We start from the raw sequence: 24,201 nt of genomic DNA, 5'->3' as shown, positions 1-24,201 counted from the left end.
CTAAAATATAATTATTATTGTTATCCATGAATTTTCAAGTTTACTGATTTACAAAAAACCTGAAAAAATAGTAAAGCAAATTAATATTTCTTGAATAATATGTCAAATTATAGTTATTTACTTGCATTCATGAAGAGAAAAATGAGTTTTAGTGGTGAAATTTGGGTGAATTCAGTTTGAAATTCCTCATTCCTGTTCAAAATGGTAAAACGTGGAGAGCTCACTGAAAATGAAAGAGTCTGCATTAAAGCACTTCATGATGCTGGATGGTCTCTGAGACAAATATGACAGGTGGTCTAACAAATTTGTTAAGCACTGTATATACCACACATCATTTATTGCAAGAAAGCACAGATTCTCAGCTCTCTTTCGGCGTTGGAATTTTTTAGATTGAGCAAACTTTCGAGGAGTTACAGTGTTGAGAATCCGTGTAGCGGTCTTGCGATACTTCTGGTGTTTTGCTATGGTGTTTTGCTATGAATGCCCACGTCATATGGTTGCGAGTACTGTAATGAACCATGTGCACATGCCCACAATTCTCAGCTTTCCAACACTGTTGGAATTTTTCTGATCGGACAAACTTTGACAGAGTTACGGTAATAATACTCTGGACATATAAAACACTGCGCCGGCGCGGGCTCAGTAGGTGAAGGGTTAAGAGACAGTTTTAACAGCTTAGTGTAGCTTTGTTGGAGTTCAGATACAGCTGGGAAAGTTTGGGAAGGTTTGATCCTGTTTTTAACTATTTTAGACGTTTTGGACGTTTGTGGGTACATTTCTAAACAGATGGGGATGCTTTGGATGAGTCCATAACAATTAGGGGACATATTGTGACAGTTTGGGACACTTTGGGACAGTGTGGGATGGTCCAGTGCCGGCTTGTGACAGTTTTGGGGGTTCTTCTGGGCTGTTTTGGAACATTTTCTGGACAGCTCGGTTGAGGGGTGAAGCTGCTTCCAATGCAGCTCTGTGTTGGTCCGCAGCGAGGAGGCACCAGCACATTCCTGCTTTATTCTGGGCTGTGGTTCTGAGACGGGGGTGACAGTGTGCTGCTGTGGTCTCCAGCAATTTGGCTGTGGGCTTTACGCTATTTCAATCCCCCCTCAACATACGCATCTTCTTATGCAGACACACAAGGACAGTATGTTGGAGCCACAAACATGGATGCTCCTGAAAACATGGAAAAACCAGGAGGAGGATTCTTTTACAAATCTATGTGTCTTTTAAATGTGATGGATTGTTTCTTTCTAGCTTTCAGTTTAGATTTCCAAATCACTTTTTTGTAAGGCCGTCAAAGTCTTTAAATTTTTCATACTCTTTCATCCCACATCAATAGTGTCAAAAAGAACCCAAGCTCTTTTGAAATGCCCCTTTTCAGAAGGCAGATGCGTAGGAGAGCAATTAATAAATTAAAACTTGCAGGCAAGTTCGTGAACTCTATCAAATTTAGACAGAATGCAGGATTCTTTCTGACCTGAAGTTACCCCAAATAGAGCACCTAAGATTCTTTCTTATGTTGCCATTATATCAAAACAGATATTGATATCTTTGATTTTTCATAATCAAACCAAATTGTGAGACTAGAGAAGATTGACAGCTTTTTAGCTCCCAACCCTCACCATACACATCAACCTATTAACACACCTAAACTTAGCACAAAAAGAAAGGAAATTTGTGTTTGGTGGATTATTTCTATGTTGTAACAATGGCAATAAATCTAATCTCGTTGTAAATCCTGTTTATTTCCCTTTTAAATGGTGCCACATCTGTAAGGAACATGCATTTGAGAGATGAGCAACAGAGCACACGAGAAAATTTTGCCTGAAATCTTCTCTGCCTGTGCCAAACAGCTTATTATGCTGTTGCTGATGACTCTTGGTGCTGATTATCAGGAACCTAAATTGTCATCATTGAAGGCAATCTTAGTGCAGAGAGATATAGAGATGAGATTCTGGGCCAGTGTCGCCCCCACAGAGTGGGGTTTATCAGAGACTACCTCCATAATCTGGTAGTGCAGAGGATGGGATGGTCTGCCAGCAGTCCTGACCTCAACCCCACTGAACACTTGAAGGATCAGCTTTGGTGCCAGAGTGACCAACACAACTACATTGGCTGACTTGCTGGTTGAAGACTGGGATGCCATCCCAGCAGTGTGTGACCAGGCTGGTTATCAGGATGAGGAGGAGGAGCCAGGCTGTTGTGGCTGGTTATGGTTCTTCCACACGCTACTGAGACTCCTGATTGTTAAATAAATAAATTATTAAATTGCCAAAATGTATTTTTTCTTCAGACTTCAATCATCCAATCCAACAAACAAGGGCAGAAAAAGCTTTTTGACATTTGCACACACTCAGCTCTGCTGCTCATCCCACAAATGCACATTCCTCACAAATGTGGCACCATTTGAAAGGGAAATAAGCAGGCGTTACAACAGTATAAGATCTGTTGCCAAGAAGCATTCTTACAACAAAGAAATAATCTACCAAATAATAATTGTGCTAACTTTATACACTATATTGCCAAAAGTATTCACTCACCCATCCAAATAATTGAAATCAGGTGTTTCAATCACTTCCATGGCCACAGGTGTATAAAATCAAGCACCTAGGCATGCAGACTGTTTCTGCAAACACTGGTGACAGAATGGGTTGCTCTCAGGAGCTCAGTGAATTCCAGCGAGGTACTGTGATAGGATGCCACCGGTGCAACAAGTCCAGTGGTGAAATTTCCTGGCTCCTAAATATTCCACAGTCAACTGTCAGTGGTGTTATAACAAACTGGAAGCGATTGGGAACGACAGCAACTCCGCCACCAAGTGGTAGGCCACGTAAAATGACGGAGCGGGGTCAGTGGATGCTGAGGCACATAGTGCGCAGAGGTGGCCAACTTTCTGCTGTCAATCGCTACAGATCTCCAAACTTCATGTGGCCTTCAGATTAGCTCAAGAACAGTGTGTGGAGAGCTTCACGGAATGGGTTTCCATGGCCGAGCAGCTGCATCCAAGCCATACATCACCAAGTGCAATGCAAAGCGCTGGATGCAGTGGTGTAAAGCACGCCGCCACTGGATGAGACATGGATGAGAGAGTCCTGACCTCAACTCGACAGAACACCTTTGGGATGAATTAGAGCGGAGACTGAGAGCCAGGCCTTCTCATCCAACATCAGTGTGTGACCTCACAAAGGCGCTTCTGGAAGAATGGTCAAAAAATCCCATAAACACACTACTAAACCTTGTGGAAAGCCTTCCCAGAAGAGCTGAAACTGTTATAGCTGCAAAGGATGGACCAACGTCATATTAAACCCTATGGATTATGAACGGGATGTCACTTAAGTTCATATGCGAGTCAAGGCAGGTGAGTGAATACTTTTGGCAATATAGTGTATATCCAGAACATCCTCTTTCACCTTGATAGAATCTGACGAAAAGAAGGACTGTAGCTGCCTCTTTTAGCCACCATCGTACAAGAAAAGCTGAAGGCTTTCATGTCTTTGATTTAATAGATGTGACGTTTACACTTCTTTTTAGTCCTGCCTTTATCTGAAAATCCTCTCACAAAATTTGCTATCTGTCTTTTGCAGTCTTTGCTATCTTTGCTTCAGGCATTCAAAAGGAGCCATGGGCCTGACTTTCAGAATCACTGGATTAGTAAATGTGTCTGTAACAGATTGAGTGGATCATTGATTAATGTTAGCCTGCAAGTGTCAGCTGTGGTAAGCTTGCATGATGCATCAGTCCTATTCTCTTCTGTTGGAACTGTGAAATCAGCAGCGTGTTTATGGAAAACAACTGCAGCACCCAGCATCTTTATCACAGGATTCAGAGGTCTCAGTCAGTCTCAGGTGCTGATGTCCCCACTCGAGGCAGCCAATCATTAGATGGGGTAGCAGGAGAGAAAACAGGCGCTGGATCACTACTAAAGTGAACTTGTGGGGACAGATCCCCTGAATGTTGCAGGTGAGTGTTTGATAGAAGGTAAGACAAACCCAAAGATGATGACAAAGGAAAGACTGACTGATTAACATGAAATGTGCATTGATTCTGATAATATTTCTCATGTTTTCCCCTCTGGTTGGATGATTTGACTTTTGTTTTGGCTTTTAAAGGGAAAAGAAAATAGTAGTAATCAATGCTCTCCTAGCATGAAACCAATAAATTCACAATAATCAGAATCTGAGACTGATGATGGTATCATGTCAGATCAAATGCATACTGTCCCAGCTCGAATGACAACCCTAACTCTTTGCATTAAGACAGAAACAGACCTTTATAAAATGTGCATTTGAGTAAGATTGTTTCAGTAGAGCTTTCATTATCAAAACAGTAAAGATAATAAAAATGACATGAATGCCATTGAAGATTGCCCCTAGTTAAAGAGTCCGTTTAGTTTGCAGAGAAAATTAAGAAACCATCCTGTGCTGAAAACATAAACCCTGTAATGTTAAAGATTTATTGAACGATGAGCCTCAGGTAATGATTGATCCTTTCTAAAATAGCCCTCAGCTCTGTTAAATTTAGCCTTGTTCAGGAGAACTCTTCAATTTGGAAACACCACAGAGACAGAACAAAGACAGCTGCTCAGGATTACACACACAAGACATGACCTACACTTACACATACTACATGGATTTTCCTTCTGAACCTACATATGCTCATAAACACATGTGAGTGCTCACATACACATACGCAGCCCATCTTCTCCCCTCTCTTTAGGTCCAAAATAGACGCAGGCCCCAAACCACAGCTACCAGTGGAACACTATGAAAATAACTGCAGCACACACATGTGGACTACGGTGGTGTGTGGATTAGAGGATGTGTGTGTAGTCGCTGCGTCTGCTCGCTTCAACTGGACTGTGAGTATAAGCCACGATTAGAACTTCATTAGTAAAAGAAGGAGAGCTGCCAGCGTGACCCATCCTCATCATCCTCACTGATAAAACTGGGATTTGAGTCTCGTTTTGTGATTTGCATTTCTGCATGTTTGTTTTTAGCTGCATCTTGGTAAACAAGGTGAAGAAGAGGAGAATGCACAGCAGGCTGTAAACTTTAGGAAGCTTGTCCCAAAATGACCCAAACTGAAGGTTCATACTGAAAGCCACATTTTCTGAAGAGGTCTCCTCGTCTTCACACCAACTGACCCAGTAGTGCAATCTAAACCACCAGTAAAGCTCAATATTTATACCCCTGATATTCCATCTTCAGTATGGATGTCACTGGGATAAAGGAGGGGGATAATGTCCTCCAACATTTGTGCTAACACTGAAGGTGAGAACAAAAGTCCTATAAAATCACTGTTAATGCCACCTATACATATAAAAGTTGATCTGTATGTTTCATTCACAGTCATCGTTACCTTTTTGCTCAACATGCGGGACAAAGTTTAGTTTGGGCCTGTTAATATCAAAAGTTTAAGCCGTTTCCTCCTCTTGTAGGCTACTATGTTTTTCTCCTGAGACATTTAGCCATCAGAGACAGCCTCTCATAGATCATATCTTCTTTTATTATTTGGCCAGAGTAAAGCATGCAGCTCTTATTGCCCAATGCAAGAATTATGACCTAGCTTATTTTCTGACATGCTTAAGACTCACACATCCACTTTTAAACCACTGTTCTTTCATTTCTATGTAAGAAAATCCTCTCATTTGCTTACAAGGATGAATTATTATTTTGTTTTTATTGAATGTAAGAAGGACAGTGAGAGTTGTTGGAAAAAGTGGCCTGTTGTAACATCTGTTTGAGGTTTTTATCACTAGAAATGGTTTAGATTTTGCTTTAAAGACAATTTAAAGATGATCAGACTGGACAGGAAGTTTCAGCGCTACTTCTTAATTTCTCATTTTTTGCCTATTTGTCACTCTTAAACGTTCCATGTTCATGAAACAAATCTCCATATCACACAACGATAACCTGGTTACACAGCGACATAAGGGTCAGCGCTGTTGCCTCACAGCAAGAAGGTTCTAGTCTGCTTCCCGGTCAGAACCTTTCTGTGCAGAGTTTGCATGTTCTCCCAGTGCATGTGTGGGTTCTCTCCGGGTACTCTGGCTTCCTCCCAACACCAAAGACATGCTTGTTAAATTAATTGGTGACTATAAATTGGTCGTAGGTGTGAGCCTGCATGGTGGTCTGTCTCTATATGGACTGTCGACCAATCCAGGGTGTACCCTGCCTCTCGCCCAATGACAGCTGGAATAGGCTCCAGCCCCCTGAGACCCCCAACGGGATAAGCGGTATAGAAAATTGGTTTTCCAGCATTAATGGCCTATTTAAGATCTTGCCACAGCATCTCAATCAGATTCAAGTCCAGACTTTGACTAGGCCACTCCAAAACCTTCATTTAGTTTATTCAAGGCATTTAGAGGTGGACATGCTGATGTGTTTGGGATCATTTTCCTGCTCCACAACCCATGTGTGCGTGAGCTTGAGGTCATGAAGTGATGGCTGGACATTCTCTTCTGATTTTCTGGTAGAGAGCCGAATTTATGGTTCCATTAATCACAGCAAGTGGTCCAGGTCCTCAAGCAGCAAAACAGCCTCAGACCATCACCACCACCACCATGTTTGATTGTTGGCATGATGTTCTTTTGATGAAAGATGTGTGTTAGTTTTACTCCAGATGTAACAAGGCGAGACCTTTCAAAAAGTTCAACTTTTGTCTCATCAGTCCACAGAATATTTTCCCAGAAGTCTTTGGGATTATCAGGATGTTTTTAGTCAAACGTGAGATGAGCCTTTGTGTTCTTCTTACTTAGCCGTAGTCTTGGCTTGTCTTGGCTTGGAACTCTCCCATGATGCCATTTTTGCCCAGTCTCTTTCTTACTGTTTAATCCTGAACTCTGACCTTAACTGAGTCCAGCGAGGCCTGCAGGTCTTTCTGTTGTCCTGGGTACTTTTGGGATGTCCTGGATGAGTCTTCCATGTGCTCTTAGAGTCATTTTGGTAGGCCGGCCACTCCTGGGAAGGTTGACCACTGTTCCAAGTTTTTCCTCTTTTGTGGATAATGGCTCTCACCATGGCTCACTGGAGTCCCAAAGCCTTAGAAATGTCTTTGTAACCCCTTCCAAACTGAGAGATGCCAATGAGTTTGCTCCTCATGTTTGTGTGTTTTTGAATCTCTTTACATGGCGCCATGATGTGTTGCTTGTTGAGATCTTTTAGCCTGCTTCACTTTGTCAGGCCTTGGTGTGGCTAGTTAACTTGAACTCAGCCTTCAGCTAGACCTGGACTAAAGTTGAATCCCTGTTCTTCTTGTTACACTCTCTGTCCCACTAACAGAGCTTCCTGCTGTCCCGCTGTTAATCAAAGTAACATAGCATGCCTAGAAGCACACTGGGGTGGATCCAGAATTTGACTAGTCTACCTGATAGAGGTGGCATGAAGTATATGTGCATGCACACAAAGGGTCATCATTTATTTATCCATCCTGTCCCCACAAATCAAACCTGTTTTTAATATTAAAATATGTTATAGCAGGCTACAATTCTCAAGTTACATAAATTATATTAAAAACACTTGAAATGTTACCATGTGCAGTTGTTTAGTAGACAAGGATAATGTCTCCTGCAGATGAAACACAGTCTCTAATAAGTCTGTAAAGAAGGAGATACACTAAGACAGTGGTTCTTAAATGGTGTGGCAAGGCGCGTTAGTGTGTCCTGAGGTAAGTCTAGGTGTGCCTTGGGTATTTGTAAAACTGTACATTATTACAACAACTTAATGAAAAGAACTGTAACCAGGTCTGCCCACAGAATTAGTGGAGTCACTGAAAAAAGCCCAGTGAATGGGGCCTCCCCAGTTGTGATTTATTAATGATGTCAGTGCATGTGCATTGGATTAGCAGCATTGGTGCTAGCCTCCTGGCTAACAGTTCACATGTTTAGAGCTGAAAAGCGCGGCAGACTATTGTTGGGCTCAGATGATGAAATTATTTATTCATGCTACTTGTAATCAATTTAACCACTCTTACTGCCAATTTTTTTATCAAATACTTTGATACATTTAACCCAGTTTTGCTGCTTTTTGGCATTTTGACCTCTTCTTTTAGTCTACTCTAATTTTCTCCAATTGCAGCCCACTTTTGCACTTTCTCTTCAACAATTTTAACCAATTTTTCATTTTCTAATCTTTATTTACCATAATCTGCTGCTTTAAACCAAAGTTGCTACTTTTTCACCCATTTTTGCCACATTTTTTTTTTATCACTTTAAATCAATTTTTTGCCACTTTTTCATCCATTTTCGACATTGTTTGGCCACTTGTTGCCCAATTTTTGAAGGGTTTAGATATTTAGCTGTACCGTACCAAAGCATAAATAAATAAAACTTATTTTTTGTTGCTTTGATAAATGTGCTTTTTAAATATATTGGTTATTGCAGCTTATTTAACAGTGGACTATGGTTTTTCTGACCTCCATGATCCTCCAGTTGGCTGGGACTCAGAAAGCTCTCCCCTCTATCCCAACTTATAGGCCACCTTGACTGTGACATTATTTAAAAAGTCTATTTCATATCGAAATGAATATGGTGTGCCTTGCGATTTTGGCTTAACCTTAAGTGGGCCATGGGCTAAAGAAGTTTGAAAACCACAGTACTAAGAAAGCTGTTGTGGCTCTACACTTATGATAACAACCAGGAGACTCCGCCTTTTACTGGACATCCTATCAAACCTCTCTCTGACTAAGTTTGGCACAACTTTAAATTAAATCACATTTTAACATTTCAGAAAAGGGCTGAGCACATGATGTAAAATTATAATAGATGCATTAATAAAAGGCAGGTATAAATGAAAAGAAAATTAACAGATCATGAACTGATCAAAGACAGAAACAGTTTACAAAAAGGTAAAGGCAGGATACTAAAAGAAAGCCAGGAGAGCAGAGTTAAACAGGAGAAGATGCCAAAAGTATTTCTCGCTGCAGAAGATGACACATCTGCAGAGATAAAGTCTGCATGTGTGTATCTGTGTGGGTGGATGAAGACTTTAATACCCAACCCTCCCTGTTTGAGGTCAGTCCAAAGCTACGCTGACTAATGAGCCATGTGATAAACACTCTTCATTTCACCAGGTGTGTGTTCGGAGTGTGTGTGTGTAGAAAGCGCAGCTGTTGATCTGAATGATGTCATCAGGGCGTTATATAGGGTCATGTGATGAAGGAGACAGAGATCTTGGGAAACCTGGATTAGATTACCTTTGAACAGTCACATTAATGATAGCAGCTACAAAACATTAAACAGGTTTTACCTAACTACTTTTTTATACAGATATAATCTTTTGGCCTAAAATCCTTGTAAATACTCTGTAACTTTATTAGAAACAATGAACAGCTTGTCTGGACAACATGCAATGCAAGTGAGCTTTATCAGCATAATGGTCTAGATATCACTGTTTCTACTGGAAGGCTGTAACAGCCTGTGAATGATGGTTTATGAAGTGGCGCAATGCAGCAGGCCGTTTACCCAAACTGATTTAGTTTCATTAATGCTTAGTTTACACCAGACCTACAATTATCTACTTACATAAATGATTTGTTGACCTTTCCATCAGTATGAGCACTGTACTCAGCCAGATTTCTAGCTCTATTTAAGGCTTGGTGCTTCTGTGTTAATAGTTGAGTTTAAGGTAATTTATCATGATAGCAGTAGTTTAGTTCAGTTGATTTAGAAACACAAAAAGATGAGACAAAAAAAGTGGCTGTCTTTGGTTCTACCCGTCTCTTAGTAACAGATATATGGTGGAATCCTTCATTAGTTAAAAACATTTTATCTCACACTCTTCTAGGCTTAAATTTCTCTCCTCCATCTGTTCCAGCATGAAGAAAACTTGATCCTCCTGTTTCTCAACTTCTGGATGAAAGACAACGATGACGGCAGCTTTGATCAAAGATATCAATATGACAGAGTATCAGGAGTGTTGTTAAGTTCAGTCTTTGTGCAGATGAAGTAGGGCTCGTTGTTGTACACTGTCCTTGTCTGTTGTTGTCGTGTGTCTGAGCTCTCAGAGGAAACGGTTACCGCTGGTGTTGTTGGAAATGTAAACAACTGTGTATGTTTACAGCTGAGTGAAAAAGCAACAACTGAGACGGCGACTGTTTACTGCAGCGCTTTGTTTGGATGTGTGTTTCTGTGGCACATGTGTGTATGGTGTGTGTGAGAGTTCTGCAGAGGGCCAAGAGAGAAAGTGGAGACAGCATGAGGAGGGAACATAAACATAAACATGTTCTCTCCTTCACACACTACACAGTATGTGCAATTAATAGTGTCAGCCGTTCTCTTTTGAACCTTTGTTTGAAATGAAAATAACTACAATAATGACTTTAAACAAATTTGTAAAACTGTATAGACCTCCTTGACTGCTCTGTCTACTTTTCAGATTCAGAGTCTCTTTATTAACCCTTTATCCCAAAAGAAAAGATTAGTTTTGCAGCAGTAGATCGCAGGAGACAGCGTACATACTGGCTATAATTGTCCAAGACATGTCCAAGATGCTCCACGACCACAACTTAACAAGACTAGCAATTAGGGCTGGGCAATTAATGGCAAATTAAAATTGATGATGTTTGTTAAACAACACATAAGATGAGGAACCCAAAAATAATTGCATATAAAAACACAATTGCAATATGGGGGAAAAAATCGCAATTAGATTATTTTCACAAATCGTTTAGCCCTAAGCTTGATTAGCAGATGGATATGCCCGTTTCAGTGTTTATCACTGGTGAATCCATTTTGCAAAGCTCCCACCTGAACAGTTTGGGCCAAAGTGACAGGACCAATCAGCATTGAGGGGCAGTACTTTCTGGCCCGGCACAGTCGTGATGTATGCAAGCAGCAACAAGAGACCGGTGCAATTATGGCGGAAGACATCAGCGTGGATGCTGCTAAAGCACCAGTTTTATCAGAACTTGATGAAATTTCTTCCTTAACAGTAGAACAAAGAACAGCAGTGAGTTGTTTTCTTTTCAAAAATGACAAAAGTTGTGTACTGACATGGGTACAGTCACCATGGTTCACATTATGCAGCTCCCTATGGAGTTCAGTCCTACGGTAGCGGCTACGTCATGTGTTTTGTTGCTCTGATTGGCCTGTAAAGATGTGACAGACAGAACGTTCATTCAGTCACCCTCTGATTTTTTCCAAAGGCTTTGCCCTTTCCCAAACGCTGTGTATGAGTAGTTTACCAGATGGATGTGTGAAACAAATCCATCTGGCGTGTCAGGTTAGTTCAGCCCTACTAGCAACTCTGAAGTTTTCTTACATCATAGACTAGTTTGACACCTTAACCTGATGTCACTAGGAGAGCATTTGCTCTCATCTTTGTACCATCATTTACCACAGTGACATTAGACATGTCCCAACTTTTTTGCCCTCTTGGGATTCATGTGTACATACAGTAATTTTCTTTACATCTTATAACGCTCATGCCTGGCCACACTCTGCCACTCTCTGCAAACTACTCTTGCAACCCTCCTCCACCCCAGCTCCTACTTCATTCTGCTTCTGACTTAATCACTGTCCTCCTGTTGTCATTGATGTCTGCTCTGCTCTGGGTATTTATGCTGCTTCTATCCCTGCCTTAGGCTTTCCTTATTGATGTAGGAAGAGCAGGAACGTGTGCTGTTCCTGCTTGATGCTTTCCATGCAGGCTCGGGCAGTGCAGGAGGATCCCAGAACAGCCACACCACCAAACATAAATAACAACAATAAGTGCAAATTAATTACTACTGATAAATAATTATTTATAGTTGCAAATACCACACCTAGTGGATGTCAGTGGAAAAAGTTTGGGCACCCGTACTTGAGATGATCCGCATGTAATTCCATGAGTTTTTAGGCCCTCAATATCAAAATACAGATTTGAAGTTTGTTGTATCAAGACTGTTTTGTGAACTTGCCAAACAAATGCAGTAATAAGTACGACAGGAGAGGTCTGTTAATTATTGCATTAAATTTAGGGTCTATGTCTGCACATTGAAAGTATATTTAGACAGAAACAACTATTTTTGAACTTTTTTCTAATTTTGGCCATAAAGAAAAGGTAACATAGAAGGCAGGAGTGAAAGTGAGAAGGAGGGAGGAAAGGAGGAGAGGAAACAGACTGTAATTGATGATCTTGTCAGAAGAACCTCTATAAACCTGAGCCAAAACTAAATGATCCGTAAGGTGTGTGTGAGTGTATGATTTTACGAGTGTGTACCTGAGAGCTCTACTGTATGAGCCGTGTTTTTATGAGCGTGTCTGCTCCGTGTCTTTAACCTGTACTACGTCTGCATGTGTGCTATCAGTGTGTACATGTTTGTAGTAATGTTATATGTGTGTGTAACTGTGAGTGTGTGTCTGAGTGTTGAATGGGCTTCATGTTTTTGCCTGACGAGGCTTTAAATCTTCACCAGGGGACACCGACATTCATAGGCTTTACAGCTTTACATTTAATTTTTTATTCATAGTAAACGTTTATTTTACTCCACCCTACTTTTTATGTTGTAATAGTTGTTTTAGCTGTGATTACATAGAATAATAAAATTAAATATTTAAATACTAAGCTTCTCGCACATGTGTGACCACCTCTGCACATTATGGATTATTTTTGTTAATTTGTGGTGTGTTTTTTAATGCAAAGTAAACACACTTGTGAGTGAACATTTTTAAACTCACCAGGAGCAGCCAGGTTCTGGACCTGGACAGGGGCCTGAACGTTGGCCTCTGATGCCAGAGTAAGGCGGCCTCCTTTGCCGATGCGTTCACACAGCAGGGTGATGTGCTTCTTCAGACGTGTGGTGTCAGAGGGGAGGCCCAGCACGGGGCTACCGGTCTGGGCCAGAGATGTGGCCTGGTCCTTTGGGCTCCGGGAGAGGCAGGTCCTCAGGAGGTGGGAGACAGCGGCATCACAGCTTTCCTCCCAGCCCTGTAGAGATACCAGGAGGAGTCAGTGAGAGTTTTTAAGAATTTAATTAGTAGAAATAGCCCTGTGTTTAAAAAATCATTATGGTAATATATCATCACGCTCTTTCCTGATATTTGTATTGCCACAGATGTTGCATAATCAATATGCCATAAATACTGTAGCTGCAGTTTTACAATATACATCCTCTATTGTACGGTAAAGCCAACAGATGGTTTCAGACTAAACTGTGGTGCACACCTCGCACCAAAACAAGTCAGAGGTCGCACTCATACCAGTAACATGGATCAAAGTGTCCATCTACTGCCATCAAGAATAAAAGCAAAGATACTGAATTATTTTAGGTTTCTTCAAACACCAGAAAGTCACAAGTTGGACATGAGTCATGCAGTATGCAAGCTGTGCAATAAATAAGGTAAAACACTGCAGCAACACCAATCTTCATTGTCACATGACACCACACTAGTCTGTGTCATTCCAACCAGCATTGAATGATGATGCAAAGCCAAAATGTCCCTCAACTTCAAAACAGGATCAGAAAATCCCATGCAATACTTTTATGCTTTATATGCAAAGATGTGTTGAACAGCGGCACTGAAAACAAAGACTTCAGACTGATGCTTACTGACTGTGAGTAAGGCTGTTTAATCCCCACTTGCCAGTTCATCACAGAAACTTTGGTGCTGTTTTATGGAGACGTAAAGCCAGTCCTACAAATGCAGGTGGGATTATAGTAAAGTGAAACCAGACTATTATTAAATCAAAAGTAGGGGTGTAAGAGTTGACAGATGTTATGGTTTGATCAAACATTTTTAAAGTTTTTACAGTTAGTTTAGTTTGGACATTACTGATATCTTCTTCTCCTCTCGTTCCTGTGTGCCTTCTGTGTTTGCACACTACACTGCAGTCTCATGACCTTATATGGGCATGAAAAGGGTGTTTCTCTGTGCTAATTAGGAGCAATGTGCACAAATGAACACAGAACAATTCAGCAGCTGAAGAACTTGGCATAAATCCCTTGCAGGTTTCTCTTAGAAGCTTTGAGCTTGGTGATATTGATGAATGAGGCCCAAAAGATTTAAAAAACTTGAGTTAGGAGAAAACACTAGGCTAAAAAGAAGAAAGAGTAAAAGGAGGGGAAGAGATGTTGAGATTTATTTCACCCAACTTTAATTCTTGATGCTTTAATGATGTTTTTGGTGTTTAAAAAACATAAGGACATGCTAAATCAAACTCAAACACAGACTCAAACCAGCCAGAAGATGAGAAACATGTCTTTCATCTCTCGCTCTCTCTCTCCTCTACTGTCTTCTCTGGTTGAGATATCTGGTCTGGACATCTCTGATCTCTCTCTCTATGTCATCCCACTCACACCTTAACCTATAACTGTGTGTTAGTGTGTGTTCATCTGTGCATGAGTCGGGTGTGTTGACAGGTAGCCTCCCACCCTCCCGTCTTTGCCCCCCCCCCCCTCCCCCCTGCCTGCCGCCACACTGATAGGCCCCTAATGAGCCATAATGACAGGTAATCAAGCCTGTAATGATGATGACAGAGAGACACAGACAGAGACAGAGAGAGAGATGTAGAAGGTCAAGGAGATGAGATGATGATAGAGAGGAGGGCAGATATTAAAGAAGGAAAAAAGATGAGTGCAGAGACGAAGGATGAGCTGAGATAAGAATTAAGGAGGAAGAGAAGACGGTGGAAGCGTCTGCAGGGAAAGAAAATGAGAGAGGAGGAGGAGCAGGATGAGGGGGAACGATGAGGGGTATGTGACCTATTCTTACCACAATACCTCACCAGGTTATCAAATAGTCGGAGCGACATAACTGCACGTTTCTGTGGAAACATCACACACTGACACATCGGCTCCACATGCTGCAGAGGAAAATTAAACGTCTTCAGACTTAGAGTTTGGACCCAATCCAGAGCGATAAATTAAGACAAAGTTCCCCCAACGCTGACATCGGAGAGCAGTTTCTTTCCTGTAACCACGCAGAAACAAGAGGGGGATTGTTTAATTCACTGATCTGTGAAAACTAAAGCAGTTTGTGTTGTTCAACATGTGGCTTAGTGTACATCATCATTAATTTCTATCGTCCCTGCCTCCCTCAGCATTGTGTTTTACAAGAGCTTTTATTGTTTCTCAACAGTGAAGTTTGTTTGAAGAGCAGAAGGGACAGCTTAGTCATGTTTGACCACATTTTCAGACAGCGAGAAATGTTTAGTTGGGAGAAATTATTTATGATCGCACAATTACATGGAGCCTGGTATTCTGATTATAATTGCTCTTAAAGCAAACAGAATAAAATGCTTCATATAAACACCTCAAACAGAGTAAACAGCGCCAAAACAATTGAAATTGTGATTGTTTTCAGATGGGGAGTTCAAGCTTTAATCATAAACAAATCCAATGAGAAATCGTATCGTGTAAATTATGTAAGAGGATTAAGCTTCTGGTTGCTTTCTTTTATTGTATTGGTTCTGTTTTTCTACACAGAGGAATAAAAGTTATAATGAGAACACTTAAGTACATTCTCCTTGGAAAATTTACAGTTCAACCATCTGTGCATGAAAAGAAGAGGCTAAGGGCGTCGTCTCATTAGCCACCAAGGTTGTTAAAATGTTGAAACTTCATCACTTTTTCAATACAATAGAGCAGGGGTGTCAAACTCAAGGCCCGGGGGCCAAATCTGGCCCGTGGTACAGTTACACCCACCCCACAGGATCATATCATATTTTTATTATAACTGGCCCACCAGTATGAGGTCTGCAGATTTCCTCCAGTATAAAAATGTAAATTTAACCTTGATGATTTCAAATATCCTTGTTAAGTCATAAAAAATGGAAAAACTAAAGGGTAATAATCTATCGGATAAAAAGTCAGGAATGTGGGGAAAAAATGAAGTTTTCATTACATACTTTCAATTTTGCATCTCAGAATTGCAACTTAAACAAACAATTTTGACTTTTTATTTAATATCTTAACCTTTTCAATTCATAATTTTAACCTTTATCACACATTTTGACCTTTTGGATTCATAATTTTAAATTTAAAGTCATATTTTGACCTTCATAACTAAATATTTCAAATTTAATCGCATGTTTTGACCTTTCGATGTCCTATTGTTCTCGCATTTTTACCTGTTTACCTTTACCTGAACTCATATTTTGACCTTTTAAACTCATTATTTTGACTTTATATCTCATATATTTACTCATAAAAACACATTATTTTGACTTTCAATAATGAATTTTTACCTTTTGAACTCATTCATTTCATTTTTTTAATCTCAGAGTTTGAGCTCTTGAACTTATGATTTTGACTTTTTTTATATTTCAAAAGGTTTTTTTTGTCCATAATTTAACACTGATGAAAATGAGTTGACAGTTTATGGTTCAATGTTGACCCTGTTAGGCCCCTTAGGTTAGACCTAAACTCAGAATCAGGTGCCTGCTGTGACTGAGTTTGACACCCTAGCAACTGAGTATCCATTAAATTTACTTCGGAGAGATTGGAAGTATCACATTGTCTGAGAAAAACAGATACAGTGCTTAACAAATTTATTAGACCACCACCATAAGGTTTATGCCACAGCTGCCCTAAATTAACAGCATTGGTAATTACCAAAATCATTTTTTATGTTTCTGCAATGGTTAATACACCAATATGTAGAAGCTCTTTGACCCAAATGATAATTTTAATGCTAAAATATAATTATTATTGTTATCCATGAATTTTCAAATTTACTGATCTAGAAAAAAAACTGAAAAAATAGCAAAGTACATTAATATTTCTTGATTAAAATGTCAAATTATAGTTATTTACTTGCATTCCTGAACAAAAAAATGAGTTTTAGTGGTTGAATGTTATGCTTGATTTATTTCTGACTTCTCAGAGAAGCCTCGGGAGCCGGCTCAAATTTGGGTATAAAAAGGTGAATTCAGTTTGAAATTCCTCATTCCTGTTAAAATGGTAAAACGTGGAGAGCTCACTGAAAATGAAAGAGTCCGCATTAAAGCACTTCATGATGCTGGATGGTCTCTGAGACAAATATGACAGGTGGTCCAATAAATTTGTTAAGCATTGTATATTAAAACAGATATACAGTGCAATGAGAAAGTGATCAGACCCCCTTTCACTTATGTTGCAGCCTGATGCTGCAGTCAATTAAATTCATTTTTATTCTCATAAATCCTCATTCAGTACCCCATCAGGACTAAGTGAAAACAGAATTTTAGAAATTTATGAAAATTGAATTAAAATAGAAAACTAAAATATCACATTGCTGTGAGCATTCAAACTCTTTGCAACATTTTGCTTTTAAATTGAGTTAGGCTTCTATGTGTTTTTCGCTGCTTCCATCTAGCCACTCTGCCATAAAGCCCAGACAAGTGGAGGGCTGAGGTTTTGGTTGTCCTTCTGGAACTCTGTCCCATCCTAACACAGGATCTCTGGAGCTCAGTCAGAGTGACCATCAGGTTCTTGGCCTCCTCTCTTACTAATGCCCTTCTCCCCTGGTTGCTCAGTTTGGCCAGATGACCAGATCTTAGAAGAGTCCTGATTGTGCCAAATTTCTGGAGGCCACTGTGCTCTTGAGAACCTTCACTACATCAGCAATGCTTTTGTAGCCTTCCACAGATCTGTGTCTGTCAACAATCATGTCTCTCAGCTCTGCAGGCATGGCTTGGTTTTTTGAGCTGATAAACACACCAGGAGGCAGCCATGTTTTGGTCTGCACTGGTAGTGTGACATCACTTGGCCAGAGCACAACGCCGTTCCTATGCCTTAATTGGCCATTTAGACTGAGCATCACATGCTGAGATGCTGCACGTCTCACGCATGGAGAATTTTGAGATTTGAGGTCTCATCTAATTTTTCCTCACACCGATTTACACCTCACACCTTGAGTGAATATCAATCAAAATAGAATATGTATGCCACATTGGTAGAATAAGTTTCAAATCTGTTTCTAGATGACCGCGCTGCAAGCCACAAGCTTCAGTGTGTCTGTTTAATAAAGTTGTTCTCCAAACTTCTACTTTTTATGAAGCTTTCTGTTCCCACACAGTAAAAAATGTTGCAGGTAAACATAAACACAGTAGGAAAACCCTTCGGGTTTGTGCTATTCAAAATAAAAGTCAGATTTAGCTTTTTTTTGGAGAAACTCCCTTTGTTTGTACATAATGCTTTTATTTTGAAAAGCTCACAGAACAGCTCCACTAAACACTGAATACTACTGAATCCAGCCACTTGATTGGAGGTTTACTGAGGTCAAACTTATGAGGAATGACAGAGCTTTGACAGCAGGGAGACACAGCCAACATACAGCAAACTCGTGCCTGGTATGAAAGCTGTGATGGTGCATGCCGGAGCCGACAGGAGCAGCAGCTGCAAGCAGCGAAACACGCTGCCAGTCTGAAGGCCCCGGCCAAATGACGTTACTCACCAGTCTGGACCAAAACATGGCGGATTCCAGGTGAGTTTATAACCTTGAATTTACTCAAAATGCAAATGCTAAGTGAGGTATGTGTTTTATATATATATATGAGGGATAAAAATATCTATCCAATCAGTTGAATTTGCCTGCTGCGTGCCTTTAAAGAGAGTTTGGTTGTTGTTTTGTTTACATTCTTTAACATAAAGAGGGACTGACAAATTAACCTAAAAGCTAAATATTTTTCCAAATAAAATTGTCCCATTATTTTGCTTTGGATGCATAAAAATGCAAATGCAGATGTTAGAAAAACAGATATTACACAACATATATGTGCTCTATTACAAATGCATTCATTTTTAGACTCTCAAAACTACAAGGGATTGGTGCTTGCATTAGGGTTTCTGCTTTCAAAAAGAAAATTTGTCAAATAGATGAAGATGTGTATGTTTTTTTTCTGTTCTAAAGAGTCCCTGAAGAAGTCCTTCAACAGTCTGTGAACTCTGAGGAATATTTGCTTTGACAGGGTTTGAAATCCCAGGTGTGATTGTTAAATTACAGGATGCTATAGATAAAATATTCCTGGGCCAGGCACACAACCTTGAGGGACTCCCAAAGAGACAAGTAAAGGTTCAGACAGGCATCCCTCTGTCCTGACATCCTCATTATGACTGGGAAAGTCATTTCAGAAGAAGGATTTATGGTTTTGAGAGAACAATGCAGCACAGCTGGTCTCCAGGGGAGAAAGATCGTCTTCACAGTAACAATCAGACTTTTCTTTTTTTTTATATAATTTTTTTAAGTTGCTGGGCTCGGTTGGGAGCTAGTTTCTAAAAATTTCTTGTGCCTGACTGTACGTGATGTGTAGACCACACTGATTCGATAAATAAATCAGTCATGTTTCATATAAAAACAGCACCTGGTGAAGCACAATAACCACCCTGTGTAACTTTAAAAAAAACAAATCCTAAATTCTGACGATTGGAGACATTTCAAAATCTTCCCAATAGCTCTTTATTTCACTGTTAAGCCCAGAGAAACTCAGTGCTGCAGAAAACTTTCTAAAAAAGCTCTTTACAGAGCTGTAAATAGTTCTGTGGTGGTACAGGCCTAAAGAAACAATTTCAGGTATTATACAGACATTTTTGGTCAGGAGAGCAGGAAGCCAATGGGAGGCGGGCTGCACAGCTGTATGATGGATTTTGCTAAAGTAAACAGAGGGCAGGAGACGGTGAGGGTCATGCAAGAATAGCAGGCAGACAGACAGCGTCAGCAACTCTGTTTAAGGGATGACTGACAGATGGAAAAGGAGACAAAAGAAGGAGGGAGAGGGACAAGGAACAAGACAAGAGGGGTCAGAAATAGAAGAAGGAGGAGGGAGGGAAGAAAGAAGTGTGGTGGAGAAATCAGACACAGTCAAAAATGAGAGAAAGAAGTAGAGATGCAGATGGAAAAAGTGATAGAACAGATTGGCTGATATGCATAGAATAAGGGAAAGTGCAAAAAAATAAAGGAAGAGAGATGAAGGACAATGCATGCTGAATACAATGAAATTAGTTAAAAGCAATTAATTTATAGTTGCATGAATCTGAATATGAGGGTGCAACAAGCTTTATGCAGTAAAAGAGGAGGCTGGGGTGGAGGAGGTTAAGTTTTGCCAGTAGCAACGGCAGCAGTAGCAGTGTGGTTCATCAGTATTAATGCAAGCAGGGATTAGTGAGCAGTACGTAATATTTAAATACATTGCTGTGTTGAAAGAAAGAGCTGTGATTGGCTGTGGGAGCTGGGAGGTGAAAACTGGGATCAGCTGGCCATCAGCTGATCACATCTGGTCATATAACTACTGTGTCCTGCATGGACTTACACTAAGCTTCATTTGAGGCATCAAAATCCATAATTGTTGTGTCTACAGAATCACCACAGATTCAGGAGATTAGCATGTTGAAAACTGTCCTTATGTCCATGCTCTACCACATCTATGTCTAATGAGTAGCCAGCCTGAGATGGAGATTGAATGATTAAGAGGTTAAGGAATTAATAAGATGTAGCAGAAATAACTAAGAACACTTAAAAACAAGAAGTGCAGGAAAGAAGGATGAGAAATAAGAAACATAAAAGTGTACATAATTAGAGAGTGACTGGAATGAGCGGTAACACATGAAGAGAAGTGGGGGAGACAAAGAAAGAGAAGGACTACCGGGGGAGAAAGAGAGAACCTGGAGGAATGTCAGAAAAAGGAGGAGGTGTTCAGGTTGGCTGCAACTAAATGAGACGTTTCGTAAGATACCACACAGATGCATTTCCTCTGGCGCTGCTCCGTCTCTGCTTTCCTCGAACTCACCTCCTTCAGAGAAGAATTTCTACCCCTGTCTTCCTCTCTGACCTTCAGATTCTAAACATATCCGCTGATTTACGTCGGATTAAATATTCTGAGCAGAGACAGCTGCTGATGGAGGCATTCTGTCTGTTGTAATTATGCTTGAGGGGAAAAGAAAAAACAATCGTCCTGTTTGTTGATTGGCTGCTACATATTTCTGGAATGTTATGAAGTTTTTGCACTTGTATCTCAGCTGAGTTCACATAATCTAGGCTGGTGTGATGGACGACGTCTAGGTCAGCTGGTATTTTCTTACATAATTTGATGTTTTTATGTGTAATGGAGCAGAGATCAGTGTATTTGCCTGGTCAGTTTCATGGAGTTTGCTGCCGAAATCTCTGCTAATGCTCATTAATTCTTTGTGTACTGTATGCATACAGATATGAACGTTGCCCACCATCCAAAATCTCCCTTTATTTTGCCCATAAGGAAAAACTGCACCATCATCTCTGTCAGTGTGTAGTCATGGCACTGTGTTGGAGAGTTTGTTGTGATTTCTGAAAATAGCTCATGAGTCCACCTGTTTGTTTAATGTTGTGACCCTGATTACTGATAATTCACTTGATCCCATTAATCCTGGTTAAAATAACACACACAGTTAAGATTACAGCCCCCTGAGGCTCATCAACTGACCCTCTGAACCTATTTCTGTCTCTGATCACCGAGTGTATGCTGTAAAACACGTTTTATGTACCGTTGTTAATGAAGGCACCGGGGTTTGTAGTGTGAGGCTGGAAATAGAGAGTGATAATGGGAGGTTCAGGGGATTGATCAGAGCTTTGAAAAAACTAACACGGATAACCCCTATAAACTCAGGTATACATTCCCTACTGGCTGAGGAGTCATTCGTGGTCTGACTGCAACGAATGCATGACCTCTGTCAATGCGGCTGTTTATACGGCGACCTGCAGCACGAACACATAAAGCTCAGAGACTGAGTCAGAGGCTGATTTAAGCACAACATGTCATCTGTTCACTCTGATACCTAGACTCCATAAAAGTATTTGTATCTTTAAACTAGGAGGCAGTGACAGCCAACATGATGGCATAGTGGCCTTTGTCATCCTGTGTGGATCTTAAATTGAAGATTATATTATGAGGCATATGCACACAGTTTTACATGTTTTGTAGATTGTTTAGCACCTGAGATAAAAGGTCAACAAGCTGGGCATAATTCTATACATAAATTGATTTCCAAAGAGTGTTTGCATACTGGAACAAATGCAGGAGTCCAATTAGTAATTCTGCCACCAGGGGGCTCTCAATCAAAACAAAAGCACAGTATAAGGAGTAGAGACCAGTGCTGCTTAGATATGATCACCTTCACTGTTCACTTCCTGTTCTGAAGTAAAAACTCAATTCATAAACAACCCCTCCACAAATATCCCACAATTACCACATACCACGACTACGCCTTGCACAGAAGCACCGGGGGTTTGCTCCGACCGAAGCATGTCTGGAGTGAGATCACGTGAGAACTGCAAGTTCACACAGGAGTTGTATATCAAAAGCAGACAATTTTACCTTTTGGGGTTAATATATCATCATAAGTCCTTGATATTATTGCTTTCACCATTGGATGAGTACATTGGGAAGTTAAAAGGTTAATGTTTGCTTAAAGGATCTGTGGTTTTATGTAAAATTCTTTGGCTTAATGTCCCCAAAAGTTAACTTTTCCTCACCAGTGGCACCATTGTGGCTCTGTGACCCACTGACCTCTCTGTGACCCTTAGCTCTCGCTGCAGGATGCAACATAATGTTGATATCATGATAATTTACGATCAGGAGTCTGTGTATTGTGTTGTATTTTGAAAGAAACGGATATTCTACGCTTGTCACTTCCTATCTGGAGCTTTCTGATCGACAGTACTTGATGAGGTTTGGCAGCAGTTGGCGCTGAAAACAGACCTGCAGTGTAGGGACGTGCCGCTGTGGGACTGGAGTGCAGGCAGAGGAACTGGTACAATTAGCCGGCAGATCATGACATGGTTCCTGTATGTGGAACTTGGAGGTAAGGCGTATTTACTAAACAGAAAACTAAAGTTATGGTTTCATTCAAGAACTTCTCCCAGTGAGTGTTACGGCTGTGGCTGTAATGAACTGTTTAGTATTGCTGTGGTGCCTTGTATTTTGTGCCCTTCTATTGTGTTTGAGTAAGTGCTCTGTTGTTGTGTGAATCTTTGTCTTGTGTCGTGTGAAAGTGGGTCCTCTGTTCGTCCCGTGTGTTTGTAAGTGAGTGTACGGTCTGTCGTGTGAGTGGATCTTTGATGTCTCAAGGTGGTGCTGCGTGATTGGTCTTCAGGGTCGGGGCTGGCGGCCGGGACATGTGGCGCTGATTGGCCTTCCACTCCCTTAAAATACAGCAGCCTACGGTTGACGGTGGACCTCGTTGACAGCAGCACCTTCTGTCCTGTCTGCCAGCTTAGCGGTAAACCAAATCAGATTATTCCACCTGCTCCTCTGCAACCAATCCCAGCTCTCGGTGAGCCATTTGAGCACATAATCCTAGACTGTGTAGGTCCGCTCCCCAAAACAAAGTCATCATTCCCTTTTAACTCTGATGTGTGCAGCAACTCAGTACCCCAAGGCAATACCGTTGCGCATAATTAAAACTAAAGCAGTCATAAAAACCCTGGTAAACTTTTTTCTCCAAATTCGGCATGCCAAATCCATCCAAACAGACCAAGGTACCAATTTCACATCCAAACTGTTTGCCCAGGTTCTCTCCACTCTGTCCATAAAACACCAGCAGTTTCCGCTCTTTTTCTGTCTATTTTCTGTAAATCCTAGAGATGGTTATGCGTGAAAATCCCAGTAGATCAGTAGTTTCTGAAATACTCATACCAGGCCATCTGGAACCATCAACCACTGCACGTTCAAAGTCACTTAAATACTCTTTCTTCTACATACTGATGCTTGGTTTGAACTTCAGTAAGTCGTCCTGACCATGTCTATATGCTTAAATGCAATGAGTTGCTGCCATGTGATTGGCTGACTAGCTATTTGTGTTAACAAGCAACTGAACAGGTATACCTAATAAAGCAGCGGGTGAGTGTATATACAACAAAGGAATGCTGTTTTCTTATTTATTTAGACAAATCAAAATTCTACATATTGTAGCTTTAAATGGCCCAATCAAGCTATAACTGCAGCTTGGCTTAGTTGTGATCGGTGTACATGCAATATCCCACCTTGGACTGTTTCTTTTAGTACACTATTTTAGGTTTGGACATGTGAACATCACATCCTGATGTAAGAAATTATGAATGATAAGTTCTTATCCAGATTTTCAAAGACCTGATGTTGCTACCTGAAGAATAAGATAACTGTAGCACCACCAGTCATGGCTGTGAATCTCCAATCATGACTCACTAATCCCATGCAGCACCAGGTACAGGCTGATACCAACCAGAGGAAAGAACGTGTTTAATATTTGATGTCGCTCTCTTCTCCCTTGCTTGAAACAAAGAGGAGTATCCATATCTGC

General features: G+C 40.6%; 1 protein-coding gene across 2 annotated transcripts in view; it reads right to left on the bottom strand.

The window, feature by feature from the left end:
• The window catches only part of bbs9 (Bardet-Biedl syndrome 9), a 291,076-nt gene that overhangs the window by 95,289 nt on the left and 171,586 nt on the right, over nt 1-24,201 (bottom strand). For both annotated transcript variants that reach the window (XM_041794515.1, XM_041794514.1), the window contains exon 20: nt 12,653-12,902. In XM_041794515.1, the coding sequence (XP_041650449.1) occupies nt 12,653-12,902 (250 nt within the window). The remainder of the gene's footprint in view (nt 1-12,652; nt 12,903-24,201) is intronic.

The sequence above is a fragment of the Cheilinus undulatus genome, linkage group 8, assembly GCF_018320785.1.
Source record: "Cheilinus undulatus linkage group 8, ASM1832078v1, whole genome shotgun sequence".
NCBI lineage: Eukaryota > Metazoa > Chordata > Actinopteri > Labriformes > Labridae > Cheilinus > Cheilinus undulatus.
The sequence above is the reverse complement of the archived record's forward strand: the minus strand, read 5'-3'. Positions and strand labels throughout refer to the sequence as shown.